The sequence below is a fragment of the Falco punctatus genome (assembly GCF_963210335.1).
Source record: "Falco punctatus genome assembly, chromosome: 4".
Taxonomy (NCBI): Eukaryota; Metazoa; Chordata; class Aves; order Falconiformes; family Falconidae; genus Falco; species Falco punctatus.
The window spans coordinates 60,456,298-60,478,402 of NC_137583.1; the positions used below are offsets into that span (position 1 = coordinate 60,456,298).

The following is a 22,105-nucleotide window of genomic DNA, read 5'->3' on the forward strand; positions in this document are numbered from 1 at the left end:
AACTTTTGCTTTTTTACCTTTCCCATAAGAATAAAGTCTAGTCTTTTCTGTATAGTCTAGAAACTCACTTTTTTAATAAAGTGAAAGACTATGAATCTGCTTAACATATTTATTTCTTTTTTATCTATTCAGTGCCACAGGGCGGTAGCATGTAGTGCAACACACTGATATTTTTGCAAAGCACCACATGACTCACTGTACTCTAACACACTCTATTAATCCTGTTTGGACAGCTGTGACTGCATTTGTTAGCTGTGTGTTAATTGTTCCATCTTTTTTCTTCTTTTATTTATCTCTATGGCAAACTATTCAGGAATTTCATTTGTTAGTCTTTTTTTTTTAAGAGAGTTTTATCATTAATCTGATTCCTATGAGACAACAATGCACCCAGCATGTATACTTACTTCCACAGAATCCATTTATTACCAACTGTTAATCTCGTAGATCATTAACAATGATTTTTTTATTTTTTTTAAACAAGTGATGAATTCAGTAACTTAGTGGACACAATACTAATGTTAAAAAATTTTCTAAACTAATTTTTCAACATAACATCTTGCTCTAAGTGCTAGAACTCGTTTGCTACTTAAATCTTTAGCATACTGGCTATATTTTAAAACTGCACTGCTTTAAATACTTGAATTATTCTTTTGCATTTTTGTGAAGTTTTACTGCAGACTTTAGAACATGAGATCTAGAAGGTGTATTTTAAGATTTAACCCTCCAAAATGCATTGGAGGGGGGCATGTTATAGGAATTATCTAGTAAACCTAATAAAAATCATCATCTGTAGATAGACACAGCATGAAAATATACAGTACTTTACCAGAAAGTATGAACTGCTCTTGATTTGACAGTATGCTGGTTGAAAGGAGAATCAGCCACAGAACTGTTGGGTACACGTTACTGGTCTGTGGGCCTGAGCTTAAACTCCTCAGCTCATGTTTAAGACTCGTACAGCCCGAGGTGAAGATTTTAGTTTTGTTCCGTTTCATGTTCTCAATGAAACTCACATTAGCTGCAAGTATTCTGCACTACTTAAACATATAATAGCCTTGCAATCTAACTTCAAGAATTCAAGCTGATGATTACCTAATTAAACAAAGTGAAGATACAAAATATCTTCTCTTTACAACTGGTTAAAACAGTTTTTCCACCTCAAATGCTACTGCCAGTTCTTAACAATAAAATCAGAACTGCTTCAGTTCTACTAGGCTGGGCTATGAATTTTTATACTTGAAAACTGAAGTAACAAAGAATGCAAGCAGATTATTTCAGGGAAAATTAGTGTAGCCTGGTATCACTTCTGATATAAATCTTAATTTATTAAGATTCATTAACTTTATAAAAAGACATTTGCACTCAGATTTTATACTGAAATCCCCAAACATAGTTTTTCCACAAAAACTGAGCACTGTAATTTCGCAGTGAACATGAAACTGTTTTACACTACTGAACAAGCAGTCTCTGTATCTACTCGTCACACCATCTCCTGTTTTAAGTTTTAAATCTGACCTACCTTTTTAAATAATCTACTCTCTAGAAAATGCTTAGCATCTTTTTTTTAGAATGTATGTTCTGCAGTTCATGTACATAGAATGTATGTTCAATGGCTCATGTTGGGGCAAAAAAAGAAGACCACACATATATGCTCTTTTTATTGAAAGTGGTGGCAAATTAAATACGTATTACGAAGGCTACAGCTACTGGCTGTTCTTTCTTCTTGTTTTTTAACCCAATTAAACATCCTTTATTACAATGTGTTATACTCCCATTTCACTTACCCAGTGTTCTTGACATCACTGGCAAAGCAGAGCTCAGCACCAAGATAGAGACACAGTTTCCAATGATCTGTTTGAAAATGACAAACAGCATTTAAATTATACAGAGGATTGCTGAAGGGCAAAAACCACAACCAAACCACACAAAACAACAGAAAACTAAAACCAGTAGTCAAGATGAAAAAGAATTCCTGGAAGTTACATTCTCCAAACTGAACCTAAAGAAACTTACAATAGCACAGTTAGTCTTGCTTACTTCTGTCACATTTCTCCATACAGCGTTTCACAAGATGAAGATGATCCAAGAGAGGAGTTAAAAACAAAAGCAAATATGTAATCATCTGCTTGTAATCAGTGTTATGTACGCTTAGATTCAAAATAATTCAAAACTGCCATGTTGCAAAGCATCAACTGTTTACTTAGTTCCTGCAAACTTTTATAAAAAGAACCATTCCATAGGCTTAGAATAGATGACTGATACATCAGCTTAAGCTTTGTATGTAACTGCTTGCAGGATTAGCATTATTTAAAAAATTACAACAAAGAGCTTCCTTTCAGTTGAATGCCTGTTGACTACTTTAAATAGTACGAAAAAATTCACAGCTGTTCGATTTTACTCTAGTTTGTGAAGCCTTTATAAAGAGTAATTGAAACTTTCTCTCACAAGGGATCACTTTCTTCAGCTCTAATTCTATCAGAATCCAAAAGAAAAAAAACACAAAAAAACTTCTTCAAAGTAAGTAGACAGTTGTGCATTCACGATTTAATTCTACACTATTCCTGCAGTACTGTAAACAATCAATAGGAAACATCAAGGACATTCCAACTCCCTACTACTTATTTACTATAACCGTGTTGTGTGTTTACCTACTTTCTCACTTTCAACATTTTATGGTAAAAATGTCTTTACCCATTACCTTAAAAAACTAACCAAACCAACAAACAAACAAATCCCACAACACACAATGAAACACATTGAAAAAAAAATTAATTAAATTCAGCATCTGTTCCCTGGTTACCAATCACCTTCCCTTGTCAGCTGTGGGAATATTTTGCCAAAAACCTAAGCATGTTCCTCAGCCTTGGGTAACAGCACTCGTTATTCTGAAGCCAGTGCTAAATTGTAGAAAGTCAAATTAGCCTCAGACTGCAAAACTGTTGCTTGAATAGACCTCCTCAGTCTTAGTTTAATTATTCAAATTTGTATTACTTTGTCTGTATTACTTCTAGCAACCAAGTTCTTCAGATTTCAAACAAGCTCCCTGAAGTACAGTTAGCACAATCAAAGTTACTCATTAGCAATACGTTTCCTTTGAAAAAAGTTCTTTCACTAGCTTTTCTATAGCTAGTTAACAAGCTCTGCTACTCCCGGCTTTTTACAAGTGAATGGATGCCATCCAAACTAAACAGAGCACATCCTTTTTCCCACTCATTCAGCATTTTGAAAATCTTCCAGTTTGCATTTACGCAGCTTACAAACAAATACTGATCACTGCAAATGAGCCATTCAGGGCAATTACTAACTAAAAGAGTCAGTTTGTCTTGGGTGGCAAGAAAGACAGGAGGGGGCCATCACCAAGACAGACTTTACCTTACCTTTGTCATAGTTGTGTCATCCTTCCTGGGAGTGAAATTTTCAAAAAACCGAAGACTGTAGAAGCCGACGACAGAGGATACCATAAGATAGCTGTGAGAATCAAGGAAAAAGGAACCTCCAAGGAATGTGAGTTTCACTCAAGTTCTCAGCAGTCTCCTAAAAGTCTTAAGAACCAAAGGAAAAAAAAACAAAAACACTTCGAGTGCTTGAGAAGGACTGACCCATCTCTTTCTTCTCTGCAGGCAAGTGTCTTAGTAAATTACCAGTGTCCCAGAAAACTAGACAGAATACTTGTTAACAGACAGAATTCTTAAAGAAAGGATACAAAATCAGAATGATTTCAAGTGCTGCTCCCACAAAACCAAAGGTGGATAGAGAGGCATTTCCTATTCCAGGCCCCTACAAGGAGAAAAACACTTTGCATCATTTAGTAAGGTACACGCAACTGTTCATAAAGTTGATTTCTACCAGGACTAAAAAACCTAACATCTTACATGAAATACAGCCTTTTCTCAATTCAGTATTTAAGGGGCATTCTGATTTTCTAACATGCAGGTCTCCCACCTATGCAACTACATCAGCTAGCTTTCAAACTGGAGTGAAGTGTATTCCTACTCACATTTTATGTATGCTGCATCTACCCACCATGCTGCATTTTATACATGCTCCACTCATTACTTTGGAAACTAAAATGTCTCAGAAGATGACGCTTCCAGTTGTTCGCAATACTACAGACAGAGCAGACATCATCACTAAAAACCTTTTATAGCTCTGCAAGCTCATACACAGCTACATGCAGGGGAAAGCATTGCCAAGTTAACAAAAACACGCTCTCATGGTTAAAGACACTGCTACTCAACGTGCTGTTCTTTCTTGAACTACTTTTATAATAAAAGAAAAAAAAATGTCATGTTTTCTAAGAGGAACACAAACCAAGACAGGCTTTTCATATTGGCTTTTAACATATTTTCTTAAATTGAAGATTTCTAGTCCATACAAAAGTAGGAGACATGAGTAAAATGCAAACTCCAGATTACTGATTTACTGAATCACTATATCTTAAAAAAGATTCTGGACTAGTTTTATTAAGAACTCACTGTAACAGGACATGTAACAAATGTTTATGTGTGCACAGGACTGAAACCTAGAAGCAAAGTCAAGGCTGAGGAACATTAGTTTCAATGTTATTAAAGCAGAAGTTCTCACTTGCGATTTTGTAAGGGCTCCAATGCTTTACTGAAGTTATAAAATTCATAAGAGATGTTTACTTTACCCCTGATCCCTTTGGCATTGCAGTCTCATCAACCAATAGGTAAAGAATGTTGAGAGCAACTAAGAGGACTGAGATGGACTATAAAAAAGTAGAAACAGTTGCGTTATTTACAAGTATCCCACATTTTTAAAAGTTGTATGTTTATCCCCACCAGATTTCATAATGTTAAGTTTTTTTTAAAATGGTCAAGAAAAGAATATCAAATTTGTTGCTTAAACACACCATTCAAAAATGTTAAAATTATTCCCCCAAGTGACCAAAAAATTCCTTATAAATTTTCTTGGAAGGGGGGCAAAATTCTTACCGTCTCAATCAGTAGCAATATCATAACAGCTGGATACACTAAATTCCTTTCCCAAGCAGAAGCTTTTTTCTTCCGTTCTGTTCAGAAGAGAAAAACAGAAGCTTAATACCGTAAATCACCTTAGAATAAAACGAGTCATTTAGCTGTGCAAGTTCTTGTTATAGCTATAGGTAACAAAAGTTATCCTAACAAAATCTTATCCTGAACCAACACCAACTGGTTCATAAAAACATCCACCCTAAAGAGCTGTACAAAGCAACGCCAAAAATATGAAGTCTCTTCAGAGAAAGGCTGGGGAGATAGAGAAGCAGATCCTTCTTTCTTGTTTACAGGCTTGTTTCACCAGAACTTTTTTTTTCCTCTGGCATACAGCAGTTCTGAAAAGTTTTAAATATAATTACTTTTAAAATATGCTGTTCAGATGTCTATTTTAATGTGTCCCAAAAGGGACTGAACAGAATTTCAAATACTTAAACAGTATTTTCCTTTTAAAACATAAAGCAAGAAAGACACGACTAACTCACCAGACTTCACTAGTACGTCTAAAAAGAACACCCCAAAACTTTTTGTTACCAGTCTTAGTTTTGCACATAACATGTTGATAAATGCAAAAATCCCTCAAGCCTTTGAGTAAGTAAGCTGACTCCTGCTGAGTGGTTACCATTACCAGAAGTATTACTTTTTGATTATAAAAGAACAAACCTGCTGAGAATTATCTTACTGTTCTTAAACACAATTTGACTTTTATAGAAATAATTCAAAAACAGAGAGGAAAGTAATGTCTTAGATCATCCCAAATAATCATATCATCATATATGAAAAGACCGTGCTATTGAGCTCCATGCAAGGAAGTCAAGAGCATTACAATTTCTCTTCAATTATGTTAAAAATAAGATCTACATTAGACTCCTTACTTAAATTTGTTAGAGGGACACAATGATTCCATGTAACGTATCTGGAGAAACTCACAATTTAGGAGGACTGGCAATGGACAGATCTGTTTAAGAACAAAGTGGAATCCATCGACTGCTACGAGCTAAACACAGTGTCTTATGTGCATTTATTAAACTGCAATCCACATGAAGCAGTAGAAAGAAGTTTATTACCTAGATTCGTTTTCTTGCTTTTCACTTTTTCAAGCTCCCGTTCCAACTCTACCATCTGGCATTCCACCGTGGAAGATGTACCTTTTAAAAGAAGACAACAGTGTTTTCTTTTGAGTGAGACTAACTATAGCACTGTAAGACACACCACGACGATTCAGATTTAGGAAGCATCACATTAACACGCGTGGCTTTAAACTGCAGATGTTTGAGACTCTTCAACCACTTTTCAAAAAACAGAGGCTCAGACAAGGACCTTCCAATTCTGTCTAACCGGAAGAGTCCAACACATCCGAGGTTTCGCAGCGTGACCTGCTGGGATCGCTGCCTACGCTGCCGACCAGCTGCTGCAAGAACCGAGAGAACAGCTACTGCTGAACTGTCACACAGGTCCAAAACCCAGTTACCGTGTGGCAGCCTGACACAGATGCCTCAGTCTTGTACCTCTATACAATTCATATATCAAGATGTAACAAATTCTCTGGATGCCCTTCAAGGGCATTATTATTTAGCAACTTAAAGACAAGTGGTCCTTTGCCTCCAAACTAAGCAAGCTGATAGCCAGATCTCCAGTTGCAGCTTTCCCCAATCCTTTTTACTCAGCCAACTCAGTTTCCATACTGCTGACCTGCTTGTTGACACCTCTTCTGCTCATGTAAAGTTTGCCTGATTTGGTCAGTCTCTCTGTGTCTCTGACAACCATAATCCCACCTTCCTCACAACCACCCCTGAAACCATATTCTTTCATTTTCCTTTATACAGCTTACAGCATGTGTGTGTCACTGTTGTGCAACTCCTCAAATTCTCTCCTCTACACCAGCTGAAAACCGACAACCACAATCTTAGTTCCTCTCTCTCTTGCTAAATCTCTGCCTAAAGTCGCTCAGCAACCCTTCCTCTTACCCCTACACAGGCTCTAGGAAATCCAGCCCATTTTCCCTCTCCATCCTTTTTCTCTTCCACCTCCCACTCTCTCGCAACCTCCCACCTTTCCCAGTGCAAGCACACTGTGGTTTCTTCCCTTGATTCCAGTTCCTTTATAAACACTGCACAGTGTTCAATGATACAGCTCTGAAATGCTGACTAGAGAGCTGCTATCTCAGTTACCATCTCATCATTTCTACTTTAGCTTTTACTCTTTGCTATCACAAACAGGAACTATTCTTCCCCGATTAAGTTAGAGAAACTCTCCACTCATCTTTGCCTCACTCTCATCCCTTTTATTTCTGAGTAATCTCACTTGAAAATAAACCAAGAGGGCTCATTTTCCCTGTCTATTCCAGGCCAACCTCACTCTGCAAAAACACGCCATGGTAGCGCCAAGGTCTTAACAAACCCGAAGTCCCCTCTGTCACCTTCTTTCTTTCTTTACACTGGCACCCTTCGCCTGCTGGTCGCTCCCTACCCTTGGCCTCACCTCTGGATGCAGGCTAACCTCTAACAGCACCACACTCCAGGGACCTTTTTTAAACACTCCCTAATAAATTTCTATGAGACTAATAGCCTTGTCCGGGCTTTTATCCCGTATCGTGATCATTTGCCTACAAAAACTAAGTAGCACTTAGGTTACTGGCACACTGACGCTATTTTATAGCCCAGTCTCATCATTCCCTTATTTTCTGTTGTCTGTTCATCCACCCAGCAATCTCAGCACAAGATAAGAAGGTATATTTCTAAGCCCATCCAGTCCGCGCATTCTCCATATTCCAGCACAGTGATGTCCTATCTGAAAGCCAAGAAATACACACGTATTTCTGGGAACGCATTTTTTTTTTTAACTTTTACTCTTTTATTTCAGAGTATTAATACTGATTTTTTTTTCTATGCGAATTACCGGTGAGACATCCAACTGTTGAAAAAATTAATTTTGAATATTTAATTGCATGCTTCTTCCAGACACATTTTTGCATGTAACACACCGCCTTTGTGCTATGCCTAAACATTTACCTCTGTTATCAGTGACATGATGCGTATGTGGTACAAATACATAAATATCTCAAATCCCAGGACTAAACCAGTAAGACCTACAAATGCTGTTTTGTAATAACCGTTCACTTGAAGTACCTGCAATATGAGTATCAGCTTAATATCTCGGTGTTTTTTAAATAAGTAATCATAATACACAGGTTTTGAGAAAAAGTCGTTTTAAAAAAAAAGCAGATCTAATTATCATTATAAAAATAAGCTTTTGCACTGATGCATTCCCTCTGAAAAAAAAGTCTAAAACATCTGTTTTATGGAATGACTAATTACTATGAGTTGAGAAAAAGGATAGCTACAGAGATCAGTGAAAAAGTCTCAAGAACTTTACTGGAAGCAGTTGAAAAAGAAAGAAAATTCAAGTTAACATATGACATTTTCTTCTTCTCCTCCATAATTTGGTGAGTGTCGGTCTCTTCTCCCAGGTAACTGGCAACAGGACAAGAGGAAACAGGCTCAAGTTCTGCCAGGGGAGTTTCAGATTGGATATTAGGGAAAATTTCTTCACTGAAGGGTTGTCGAGCATTGGAACAGGCTGCCCAGGGGAGTGGTGGAATCACCATCCCTGAAGGTGTTTAAAAAACACAGAGGGGGTGCTTAGGGACCTGGTTTAGTGATGGACTTGGCAGTCCTGGGTTAACGGTTGGATGCGATGATCTCAAAGGTCTTTTCCAACCTAAATGATTCTGTGATAATTGATTTAAGGGTCTCTAGGAAAAGCTTTATTTAAGATATATGTTGTTTCCCCCCCCAGTATAAAAATCCAGAGCTCAAAACACTGATATTCATTCACAGGAGTCTTTCCAACAAAGTCAACGTGATCACATTAGGTCTCTAATAGACACTTCAGTAGAAATTCTGAATCACATTTAAGTGCTATTGTAGTTCCTCCTTAAAAATATTAGCAAACAACAGGTCGCTACACAAAAAGATATTTTATGAGAGGGGAAGGCAGCGTTTCAGATCAGTCAAAAGAGTATTTGAAAAGGATGCAGCTAAATTCTTAAAAGCTCTATAACATTAGCTTTATTTCAAACACGCACAAAGTTCAATGTCAGCGCTGTCTAGCCAATAAATCAAATCGGTAGACGAGACTAGTTTGGACTAGCAATGAAAAGTTAGAAGGGATTCTCCAAGAAAGCCACAAAGCAGCTCATTTAAGGTCAATTTAACGGTATTATTCTGTTTTTCTTCCAGCCCCGACATAAGACTTCAGTACCTCAAAGGAAATTGTAAGAGTATCTATTTGCATTCCCCCTAGGTGATTGGCAGTTCAACACCAATTAGTTCAAAATTACACTGTTACTAGCGTGCAATAAAAACAACACCTTTCATCTTTCTTACATAGGTAAGGATACCTTCAGAGCCAATAACTTTGATCAAGTAAGTATTTTTGATCCTACCCCACCCGTCTCTTTGGATTCAGGAAAACTAATAGCTGAAGGCAACTTTTTTCTTTTAATATAAAAAAGTCCCAGCTTTATTCTTTAACTGTAGGAGTGATGTGGGTACTGAAATATAATACACTGGAAACAAACATTTTCCCAAAGCCCAGCATCTCTTCAATAGATAAAAATACTAGGGTAGATAACAGGATCAAACTTTCCCCTCCCCCCTCCTCTGATTTTCAGTTATACACTGTAGACCATCTGAGAAGGAAGAGAATTAGTTTCCACCAAAAAGATATGCAGTTTCACAGTTAGATTTATTTTCACATATGAAGAGCTTTACAGAATACTCTCATCAATTGCATCACCACCACAACAGTTACATCTATAGGAATCAAAAACAGCATCAGCTCACACAGCTAAATGTTCTTCCTCCTCTGAAAGCTGAAGCTTTACACAACCTATTCAGTGGAAACAGTGATTCATGTTACCCCCTTCCTACGTCCAGACACTGTCTCAGAAAACATTAATTAGAACATGGCAAAGCAACGCTAAGAGTGTGATAATAATTGTTCTAAAAAAAACCCCAAAAAAAAAAAAAGGAACCACAGCCAAACAGCAAACAAAACACCAAAACCAAAAATATCAGCATTGACAATCACTAAGTATTGCTTAAGCCTATGGTTTGGTTCTCTTCAGTTTTAATAAAAATTCAACTCTTTGGTTATATATTTAAATGGAGTATATACGTCAGAACACTTTTCTGCAAAACTGTCCAGCAGGGTCGCTGGAGCACATGCATTTCCTCTACCACAACCGTGGAAGAGATGCAACAGCCATGGCCCAGGGAGCGTGCAGCCCAATACACCTGCTCGGATACAGCAACAAAAATCCTTACCCAATCTCTGTGTTAAGTCACAGACTATGGCCTCTGACATCACAGCACTACATTTATTGATGTGATTAGCACCACACCTCCATTTGTAAACATTTTTTAAGGCGGCAATGAGCATGATAAGCATGAGTCTTCATAGTTCTGGCAAAAATGCTATCTATTTTTCTGCCATAATTCATATTTATTAGGAAGACTTCTGGCAGAGAATATAAAGCTCTGTATGCTTGCCACAAAAGTGAGAACCACACTTAATTAATTACTCACAAAAATCTTGCAGAGTACCTTCTTGAGCATAGAACATACTGCCTGCCACCTACATGCTATATCCAAGTTTAGATTTACTTTACAGCTTAAGTCCATAAATTTCCTCTGTACACCAAACTGTGGGTTTTCGAGCATTCCTTCAGCTGGTGGTGTCCATACCATTCCCTCACCACGTGAAACAGAAGAATTCCGTTCCCTCTCCTGTCAAAGGACATTTAAGCCCCACGTCTTTCACCTCTTAAGAGTAGGCTGGTGAGAGCTCTGTGGAACATGGGCGGGTTGCAGTTCCACGTTACGTTGCATACTAACCCATTCGCTGAAAGAGAATCCATTCTTTTGGCTAGCGGTAAGGGGAGCTACCTGCACACATCCTAAATCCAGATCCAATTAATTAGTAGATGCCTACAAACAGGCTAAGTCCATCTCACAAGGGATATTGCTGAACTGCAATATAAACAACTGTCACATAGACTTCTATGCAGAAAAACAGCAGACACTCAGCACCTAAACAATCACATTCTCTACTTAAATAGTGGAAACTACTCTGAACTACATCTAATAGATACCTGAATAACACCGGGTCATTCTTCTGTATTGCTTTTCCTTGTGCATAAGCACAATCACCATGACAACATAAAATATTCAGCAACAAATATTTTACAGTTGCTAGCTAACATCAAACACACAGAACAATTATAATTACCCCATCACAGCTTCAAAGACATCCACTGCATGCACCTTTTTGCTTGTCTGTGTAAAAGCATATATATATATATATATATATATATATATATATATATATATATATATATATATATATGCATGCATGTCAGTATAAAAACCTAAGCTTCCAAAACAGCAAAGGTGAACGTCACTTTTAAACTGAAACCATGGCTGATTTTAGCACAAAGTTGTCATTACTCCTTCACAAATTTTAAATGCTGGAAATAAAGATAACCACAATGATCTACTGTTATCAAAGATATTTTCCCTGACCAAGCAACTTTGAAAGGGGACTTACTGAGACTTGAAAGGAGGACAGATTGAGACGTATGACAGAAGACTGAAGACCAAGAGAGAAAGGCAGAAAATTTAAAAAATTAAGGCTAAAGTCAGTCATAAGACAACACAACAATGGATGTGTCATGACATTAATATTCTTTGGGTTTCCAACCTGAAGCAATTGTATAAATAGTGGATGGATGGCTTCTCCAAAGCAATTCAGAAGAGAATTTCTGCAACATGATTTCCAGGTTTATAGAATCGATACATTTTCTGTAATTGGTGCCTGCCATGCTGCAACACTCTTTCTCTTAGAAGCCAAACCTTCATATTGCTTTTGAAACTCTTCAGAACAGAAATACCTTATCAAGAAGTGCAAAAATTTAATACTAAATACAAGATGTCTAAAACATTTGTACAATTATTCATTTTGATTGTTCATTAACAGATTTCAAATTATTAAATCTACCAAATAGCCCCTAGAATATAAAGGGCTGCTCCAATGTTTAATGAATTATTACCTAAGATTCTAAATATAATGAACTGAAACAGAAAAAAATCCTCTGAATAAAAAACCTCATTATGCAGGAAGTTGAGCCTCTTGCTAATCTAAGTTCATTGTTCTTCAGACAAGGTTAAAATACAGTCATTTACCAATCCAAACTATTTTGCAGTAAGGGTGGTGGGTCTGGTCAACTACTCAATTTGCTTTCTTAGGCTCAGAATATTCACATATTAGACCTGATGAACATGCTAAAAACAAAACCAAAGCAAACCACACACACACACACGCGAGCCAATCTTGAACACCACAGTGAGCAACAAAATGTTAGCCTGTAATGCTTGTTACACACACACCAAGACGTTGAAATTTTCTATTTTGAGAGAAGAGGCTATATAACAGTGAGATCAATAATCCTGACCAGAACCACTCTATTCTCAATACAGTATTTGAAGCACTATCAGAACAACCGTACCATTAAGCCGCCTCTGAATCGCTTCCTCCTCTAAAGTGATGATATACATCTGCTCATCTAGGTCTTCGAGGATCTGTATTTGGAAACAGAAACATGAACTCACTGAGTATCAAAGTAATTTGTTTTTCCAACTGCACTAACCTAGTCAGGTTCATTTAGTTTTAGTAACCTATGTCTTAAATATGTAGTCTACAACTTTACAATGCTGATACAAATATACTCCACAAAAGGTTATTCCATTCCGCTACGGATTATTTACTGTAAGCAAACTTTCTGTAAAGTTTTCATTTCAGGTTAAAGCTCTTATATTCAGTTTCAATCTAAAGAGACTTACAGAACAGGGGAAGAGGCAGTACGCTGGACCTATATTCAAATCATATCAACCTATCGACATCCACACTCAATTTTATTTAAACAAAAATAACTGCAGATTTTGAAAAAGTATATTAAAAAGTGACTGCTGAAACCAAATAAATTTATGCCTGTTTACCTTACTATTAGCTGTTTTGAGTTTAAAGCTTACAGATAGCAAAACGGTGTATATTTTCTTTGTATTTGCAGGGTTGAACTGACAAATGAAAAGGACTGCACCCAAATTTTAGCAAATGCAAACTAAGAAACATGACATCAAAGTCACCAGAGCACTTGTACACAGTACAAGCTTTTCCCTTCCCTCACAGCATTCAGTCCAAGAACAGCAGAGTATCTACCTGTAAGAAGTTCTTACAGATGCCAACTACCTACATTTCACCCATCTAAGTGTACCCCCAGGTACCCTTCTGGCAGTCCAGCCTTGGTGTGGTCTTGTATCCTTTGCTCCTGACCTCAGAACAAGCCTGCACTTTTCAGTCATTTGCAAAACAGACATAATAGGCAATGCTGACAAATATTAATATTACTAACAGTTTTGCAAATCAGAAAATCAGAGGAAGTCCATACTATTTTAAAAACCCAAAGATTTTTCTGTGGAAAAAACAGGCTTTTGTACTCTATGAGAAATTTAAACAAGTACACAAATATTGACTATAGAAACCCTGATAAACTGAATAGAGAATTAAGTAGAAGTGCAGAATTAAGTAGAAGTGTAGGCATTCCAGAAAAAAGTTCCCTAATGCCATTCTGCCCTCTGACAGCACACGAGGACAGATCTGTGTAACACTTACTGTTGGCTTCACCAGCAACTGACCCATTACTGTAAACATCCGTGAAAGTCCCACGGGCGTGCATACTGCAGAGGAAGAAAGATTATACAAAACAGTGATTTGTAAGTCAAAGACCAATTTTTATTTGGATATTCAAAGTGCTATTCCACATATAACCAAGCATAGTGTTGGAAAAACTGAAAAAGCTTTAAAACTCCAATATGAACTTTAAAACATGTTGTTATCATCTGAATTTTGAACGAGACAAGCATCTCTCCCCCTCCAAGAGCATAACTGATTTTTTTGTCAACAAGGATCATCACATAATCAGATATCTTAAACTTGCTCAGGTAATTATTTATTCAAAGCACGTGGCACCAGAGGCTATGCCTGCACTAGTGAATTCAGCAGTGCCAGGAAACATTCCTGGGCAGTAAGACTTGACTGCCTGCACCAGTAAATTGCTAGAACTATCCCTGGCATGATTTGCCCTGGGCCAGTTTGCACTTTCCCAAACCATTCTCAGGCACAGTTCTGGATTTCACGCACTCCAGGCACCATTACCGTGAGGCAATACGTATGCAGCCACCGTCTGCAAACTGCAATATCGTGGATGGAATGACACTAGTTGGCCACAGTGCTGGAGAACACCTCAGACACATTTCACAGGCACAGGTATAGCTGTAAGGTCAAGCGATCACGAAGCTGCTTTGCTCTGTAAGTTATACTGCAACTTCAGTTAACAGCAGGTTCGGCTACCAGATCTTAAGCTACTTTTCTATGAAATACCAATGGGCCCTTTTTGATCATAGCCTGTGAGAGTTATCAGGTATGGTACATACCTGCTTGTTGGGAGAAAGGCTCAAACCACGATAATAGAAGATTATTAGTAAAACTCAACAATTTAGGGAGAATAGCCTTCAAATACTGAAGTGTGTAGGAGATGGAAGGAACGTGTAACAGCACCGATGAGTATATACATTTATAGTTCCCATTATAGTAAAATGGTGTTGCCAAAAAAAGAAGCACACAAGATTTTATAGTGAGGATTACATTTATTTTATTAACCAGTGTTTCACACTACTATGTATTACAGGGAAAATACAAGAGTATTCAAAAGGCTAACTTAAGCTAGTCTCCCTCTGCTACAGGAGAAGCCTGCAGGAAAAGGAGAACAGGGAAAGGAAGCGATACTCCAAATCACCGCTGCAGTTAGCCTTACTCGTACACTGCTCCAGCAGTTAAGCCAGCTGAAGATCTACTGAAGCTCTACCCCAGCACCTACCCCTTTCCCACCGCTGCACAGTGCCTTTGGAGGGCCTTACATAATTTCAGTGATGTCCTTGTGTAAGTTACAATTAACTCTTCCCAAAAATGGCCTTTAATCCCAATTAATGTATGGCTTACAACAGCCCCAGAACACACAGTGTTTTCAGCTCTGCTGAAACAAATTGTGAGACAGATGTAAGAAGTTCGTTAGCCAACTTCTCCATTAAAACATTCAGCAGCTATTGTGAATCTCACCCTTCAACAGCCTACATAAGACATGCAGAATCATCTTTTTCACTCCCCCTTCCTTGAATTAAACTGGACTTAAGAATCTCCACATACAGAGAACCTAAGGGGACTCTCTGGTGTCCCTGTGAGCAACGCCTTTCACAGACAGATCTGCTTAGTTTTACGGACATTTCAAACTATCATTCCCCATCCTTTCTCCACAGCGACAGCCCTGTGTCAGCTGTAAACCTACAAAGCCTGGAGAACAGGTGAAACCATGATAACCTAGAAAGGGAGATGTTCTGTTCCCCTCTCAGCAATTTTCTAGAAAATATTCAGGGAGGAGCTGAAATTGCAAGTGGAATCTGTAGCCTTCCATCATCTTCCTTATTCCCCTAAACACGGATGACTGAACTCTGGCTAGGAGCAGCTGCTGTAAGGTTAGGGTTTGCACTGCATTTGTTTTATATGCAATCATATAACTGGCCTCCAGACTGGCCAGATACCAGTTTTGTGATTAAGAAAGCTAATTGCACGGTGTTCCAACTTCTATCTGCATATGAACGTCTTCAATCAAAAAAGGAAGAAGCGCAGTTTACTGAATATAGAACAAACTAAATGTTCAGAATAACTTTCTCTCCATATCACCAACCTCCTGCACACGTTTCATTTAATAATTGTGTTTTCTGTTGCAGAATGGACTCCCTATTTCTTAAAAACCTGCTTTAAAAAGTTAAAAGTTGGAATTATTTTGAGTAATGCGTGAAGTTCCTCAAAACCTGAAAATGTAAGGTAACATTTGTTCAAACTTCAGAACCCAAACCTAACAAATTTACATCTAAATTCAAACGTAATAATAATACAAAATTCAATTAACATTCACAATCTTAATTTTCACAATTAAAAAGCCTCTTAATTTTTTTTTTTTAACAGAAAATCATTCATCTTTTGGAATAATCACAAAAATACTTACACAGAAGTAGTAAGCATCCCATCAGTGATATACAGGAATATAAATATGGGAGGTAGAATTCCCAGAGATCTGTAACAAAAATACTGTTTTTTTTAAACAGCCTTAGCTTATTACAAATAGGCTACTTAGGTCACAAACACAACTGAATTAACTTTTCTTAGGTGTTCAGGATTAAACAACTGTATTTCCAAGAATAAATTAAGAATTACTCAGTTAATAATCATGCAACAAAACCCCCAAGTACTTCAGCCTGAAAAATATCTTCAGCTTTTACTTCCATTCCACTTAAGTCACTTGTTTTTAGAACACATCATGTCCACACGGGCACAGAATTCTCAGCATGGTAAAAACGGATTTAACAGAAAAAATGGTAATGACTAAATTAATACAGCTTCTTCACAACCTGTGCAATACTCACAGAGCATTTACTAGAAATGCACTTAGTTCAAAACATCCATTTCCATAATTAAAATGAAACCAGTGTGGTGTTTTGTTGAATTCCATACCATACAAAGACTCCATACTGGCAGCATCATTGTCTATGAGTGCTGAAGCCACCCATACGATTCCAAGGATAAGCAGTGCAAGAAGAATAAGCATTACAAGGGTTTCCAAAATGCGTGCTCTGATGCCCTGTGGGCAGAAGAGGGGAGAGGGAGGAAAAAACACAGCCAAAAAACTTTAAATCAGATACTTTCAAACCTACAAATAAACAGCAGTTCCTTCTTTCTACACACATACTCACATTTTATCATGCAGACAAAAGCATAACAGTTGCACGTTTTAAAGGCAGTGCATAAAAAAGGAAGTACTTATGGCTTTATAGTGCCCAGATGGCGTTTTTCCCCTTAAAACCATAGAAAACTGTTTTAAATTGCATATGCCTTACAGTTCTCATTAATCTCATTATTACATAAAGTATTCTTTATACCGTATGATTTTGCTCAAGCATTTTTAAAAGATGGATTACTTTTCTAATACTTTCAGCAAAGAAAGTGGATTAGCAAATTTTTATCTATGATTCCAATCAAGGGAATGGAAAGCCAATTATGGCAAATAGCCAAATGGCTCAGCAAGCATTAAACCCTGCGCAGGTACAATGCACCAATTTAGTTAAAATACATTCTTCAACTGCAACCGCTTCTGCACCATTCCTCTCAGTCTTCAGAGCCCTCAAGCGTGCTGTCGGAGTACTGCTCGCTCTTGGCCTACCCATGCGCTGCTGCTGCTGCTGCATCCATTACCTCCCCTCTCTGCATGCTCCGCGCTCAGCAAAGCATGTACTTCTCGCTTACAACACACACAAATCACAGGTCTACAAGGTTGTATGTCACAGCATTAGTTCTTGAGTCTAAAAATGTAGCAATGCTCTAATAGTTGAACGTTAGACTTGCAGGTGTAAATATACCAAATAACACACAAAAATCATAGGTTTTTTCCCTACTGGTGTTTTTACCACTAATTTTACTAAGTTCAAGCTACACAATTACTGGGACAGTTTCTTCAGACGTCCTTGCATTAAGGAACCATCAGATTGCCGTTCATATAATTTTATTTTTCTTCATTTGCCAGTATACATCTCCACAAGCAAACGCAATCTCTACTTTCTCACAGGCTAACCCCCAGCTTGGGCATATTCCACTGAAAAGTCTACTTTATAGTTAAATGCAGAAAGTTTGTTCTACTTTATAGTTTGGCTACTTTTCTCAACTCTTCCCTCACTGCTTAACACAAGAGGATATTCTTTCCATGATCGACATTCACCCGGAAAATCATGCTCCCTACATAACCGCTGCATCCCACCATGAAAGAGGACCTCAAGCATCCTAACAAGGAGCACTGATCTCTTCTAGCACACCAGCTGCGCCACGCCATCAGTCCTCTGCAGAACAGCTAAAGTAGCAAGATGGAAAAACAGACAAAAAGAGACCTTCACAAAATCCCCCTAAAGGCTTAAATGGGCAGATTAAGTCCAATTCCACAGAGGATCTTAAACATCAAATTTCAAATTAAAGGTAGCATGGACAGGATATGGATTTACTCCTAGAATGTATTTTGTATATAATACAAGTCGCTTTAAGGTTGTTAAAAGTTAAATAACATGTCATTTGTTTAGTGCTCAGAAACTAGCTTTCAATCTTCCATGATTTATGTTGAACGTGAGCATCTAAGCCAAATATACATATTTGAAGATTAAATAGCCATATGTTTCATATTAAAGTTTTGAGCTTTAGCTGTAAATTACCAGGAAACAAACAGATTACACTAAGTACTGAGCATTGGTTCAGAGCCTTCACTTAACAACAGAAGGAAGTCACAGGATTAGAAGAAAACCTAAAATATTCAAGGATGCATGCACAGAGATCTGCTTCAAGTTTTCCAAAAACCTTGAAGACTCCCCTCCTCTCCTAGGCAAGGAAAATATAAAGCTACCTTCTGGGTTTCAGAAAGTCTTAGCCACAGAAAGTGGATTCCTTACTTCCCTACTATGAGACACACGCATAAATCTCAGCCTCTCTGACTTCAAGTTTCACAGCAACAGATTCTTCTGGACAAACCCGGAAAATATTTCATTTTACACGGTAACTCAAACAACAAGTCCTTCTCCCTTGGATGGAGTAGCGATACTGTCAAAACAGGTAAGTACACACTGTGATGGAGATAGTCAACTGTAAATAACATTTTTTCATTTTTACTGCAAGTGTCTCTGAAGACAGGTAAGACTAGGACAATGCAAATAATACTTACTTCCAAAAAAAGGGAAATGACCACAGTAAGTACTCCAAAGTAACCACTGCTTTTGTCCAAAAGCTCCATTGGCACAAACTCTAGAAAAAAATCAGTCAGCTGCCTAATGAGCTTTCCCATTTTTTTTTTTTTGTTTCCATGCTAGTTTGAATAATATTTGATTCTCAAAAAAAATTTTATCAATCTCCTTTGGCTCCCACTAATTACACCTATCTCCACACCTCTGTGATACATCAACAATACTGCAGTCTCATGTACATGCTGAAAAGCAGGACTGACACTTCACTCCAAGGGCAGAACATTTTTTATATTACACAGTACAGACTATCAGATTCATACACTGACAATCATTTAAAAATAGTAAAATAGTAGTATTTTTAAGAACTTCAGTGAAGCAACTAGATAGAAACATTCTGTCACAGGCACTAATGAGTAGCTTTTAACAGTCCAGGATTAAAAAAAAAAAATAATTAAGATGCTTAAAGCATATAGGTAAATACTTAATCTCAATTAGGCACCCATAAAACTCTGCCCTATTAAAACATTAATGTTCCAGGCACATTAGTTCATACTTACATACATTAGTGTACCTATCAAATAGCTTCTATTTGTAAGGAATGAAAGGTACAGAATTTACCCACCATGCGCACACAGAGAAAACCTCTGGAGAATCACAGAATGGCTGTGGCTGGCAGGAACCTCTGGAGATCCAGCCTGCTCAAGCAGGGCCACCTACAGCTGGTGACCAAGGACCACACTCAGGTGGCTCTTATATCTCCAAGGACAGAGACACCACAGCCTGCCTGGACAGCCTGTGCTAGCACCCAGGGCACCCTCACAGTATTTAAAAAAAAAAAAACACCCAACACACACAGTAGTGAAAACTGAGCCCTAAACACCTTTATTACTTCTTCTTTTTGATGGAGGTAGTTTTGTTTGTTACAAATTCAAAGCTTGACCATTACCATTAGTAACATCACCAATTTAAGAGCTGACAACAATCTATACTCCTGACTGAGAACAAGGGGGGGGGGGGGGGGGGGGGGAACAAAAAAAAAAACCACACACACCACCAGGTAAATGCAAGCAACATTTAATTTGATTACGATGAAAGCAAAGCTATGGAAATATATGTTGAAATTCAATGCTGAATTATCTTTTTCTGAGCAAAAACCTCTTCACTGACATTTTGGTTTTGGCTTAACATTTCTTGAGTCATTTCACTTCTCTCCCACAGCCCCATTATATTACTCACATTTCTTAGATGAACCAAATGTCACAGCATATCTTCATGGCACAGAAGATATTGCCACTTCTATTCCACATAATACTTGTTGCACTTTTTGAATCCATTTACTCCTTACATTTTTGTGTGTGTGAAAAGGAGCATTAGTCTGCCGTCTGCAAAAACTGCAACAATCCCATCTAAAACTGGAGATTTCTAACCAGCTTGTGAGAGTACATTTATTGTTCATGTGCAGTCTACACCACTGTATCTGTCTTGAGCACAGAATTAACAAATAAATGCAACGTTAGAAAATGTGTAGCATAGGTACATAGGACTACTGCAAGTTAACATTCTAACCAAGCAAGCAGAAGCAGTCATACAGCACTAAATCTTTGTGTCAAAACAGTTGACTGCATTTGAATCAATTGGAAGAGTTCTTTGATTCCTCACCATCAGTGTGCAACTGGAAACAAAGGGAATCTTCACCACACAAAGGAAGATGGCCTACCCAGCAAGTGAGGTGTGTGTACATGTGTGCATGCATGTACACACGCTGGGGCAGGTAACGGAAGGAGGAGAGAGTAGTCACCTTGTACATCAGTTTTCCAGTTCAATTATTTATCAGGAGAAAATGCCTTATGAGTTCCTACGATCACTGCTTTACATTCCTATGGAAACTAAACTGACTGTAAGAAAGAGAAATGGGAAAAAAATACTCTGTATTTTTAGCTTTCCATATTCTATTTGAGAAGGAAAATAAAGTTATCCAAGTCTTCATCTAGTCTTCTCTAATGGCTCTGACAGGGAAGAACAAAGAAAAGAAATAGGCACTATACAACTAACCAGCTTTCATCAGGTTCTTCAGAAAGTTGATCTAGATCTCCACTTCCAAACCTGCATTTGACAACACAAATACTACTTCATTTTTTAGGTGCCCTTCATTACAAACAGAATGCATATAGCACAATAAATTCACTGTCTTATGAATTATTTTAATGCAATTCCACTTGCAGTTTAACCTGTTTTAAGGGAGGACAGATTTATTGACCTTCAAACCAAGCATGGATTGCACAGTAAAGCACTACGGTATCGCCAGGGTATTGACACAGGGGGGAAGACACCGGTTTGCACCTATCCTATATTCCAGTACTTAAAGAATTCAAACATAAGATGCAAAGTGAAACAAATTATAAACATCTACACAGGTTATTAAGGGGGGGGGGGGGGGGGGGGCATGAGGAGAACCACCTTGACATCGCTATCAATTAAAATACCAAACTCAGATTTCAGTACAGCATTAACTACACAGCCTTAAATAATGTTCCCATGCTGTGGACGTATAAGCAAAACCGTAGCCTTTAGAAGTAATTAAAAATGTTCCACTTTACCTCAGGCTAAATTGTGTTGGGTTTAGATACTATGATAAGACAATTCTAAACAAGAAGAGTGAGCTCAGGCAATACACTTGATTTTCAGTAAGACAAGCTGACCCCTGCAGTACTTCTATTAGCATGTCAACTTCAAGGAGGTCAAATTCATTAATTTCTCCTGGCCAAATACTGCTGTGATGCTCGTTAGAGTTGGAGGGATAACAAAACCAAAAAAAAAACCCAAACAAAACAAAAAAAACCAACCAGTGCTACAACTACCAAATACCAGGAAGAAAAATCACAAGCTACAAGACAATTGAGCTTGAAGTTATAAAATTAAATAGGGAATAGAAATACATGTTAAGGTGGTAGGTTTTCATACTTTCACTGCTATACACTGAGGATATTGCTCTGACTTCAGCTTCCACTTACGTGCACAAGGCAAAGGGGTGAGAAAGAAATAAGGGAACTAGAAGGATCTAGAACAAACTATATTCCTTTTAAAAAAAATTTGTCTAGAATAAAGCCTGGGATTAGAAAGATTATTTCCCAGTCAGGAAGATTAGAAAATACGAATCTGAAA

The 22,105-nt window shown here is 37.7% G+C and overlaps 1 protein-coding gene across 3 annotated transcripts in view; it reads right to left on the reverse strand.

Moving 5' to 3' along the window:
- The window catches only part of LMBR1 (limb development membrane protein 1), a 79,288-nt gene that overhangs the window by 12,857 nt on the left and 44,326 nt on the right, over positions 1-22,105 (reverse strand). For all 3 annotated transcript variants that reach the window (XM_080385853.1, XM_080385854.1, XM_080385855.1), the window contains 10 exons: positions 16,683-16,809; positions 16,177-16,245; positions 13,728-13,792; positions 12,565-12,637; positions 6,062-6,142; positions 4,956-5,032; positions 4,652-4,729; positions 3,704-3,777; positions 3,378-3,468; positions 1,785-1,851 (listed from right to left, as the gene is read on the reverse strand). In XM_080385853.1, the coding sequence (XP_080241979.1) occupies positions 1,785-1,851; positions 3,378-3,468; positions 3,704-3,777; positions 4,652-4,729; positions 4,956-5,032; positions 6,062-6,142; positions 12,565-12,637; positions 13,728-13,792; positions 16,177-16,245; positions 16,683-16,809 (802 nt within the window). The remainder of the gene's footprint in view (positions 1-1,784; positions 1,852-3,377; positions 3,469-3,703; positions 3,778-4,651; positions 4,730-4,955; positions 5,033-6,061; positions 6,143-12,564; positions 12,638-13,727; positions 13,793-16,176; positions 16,246-16,682; positions 16,810-22,105) is intronic.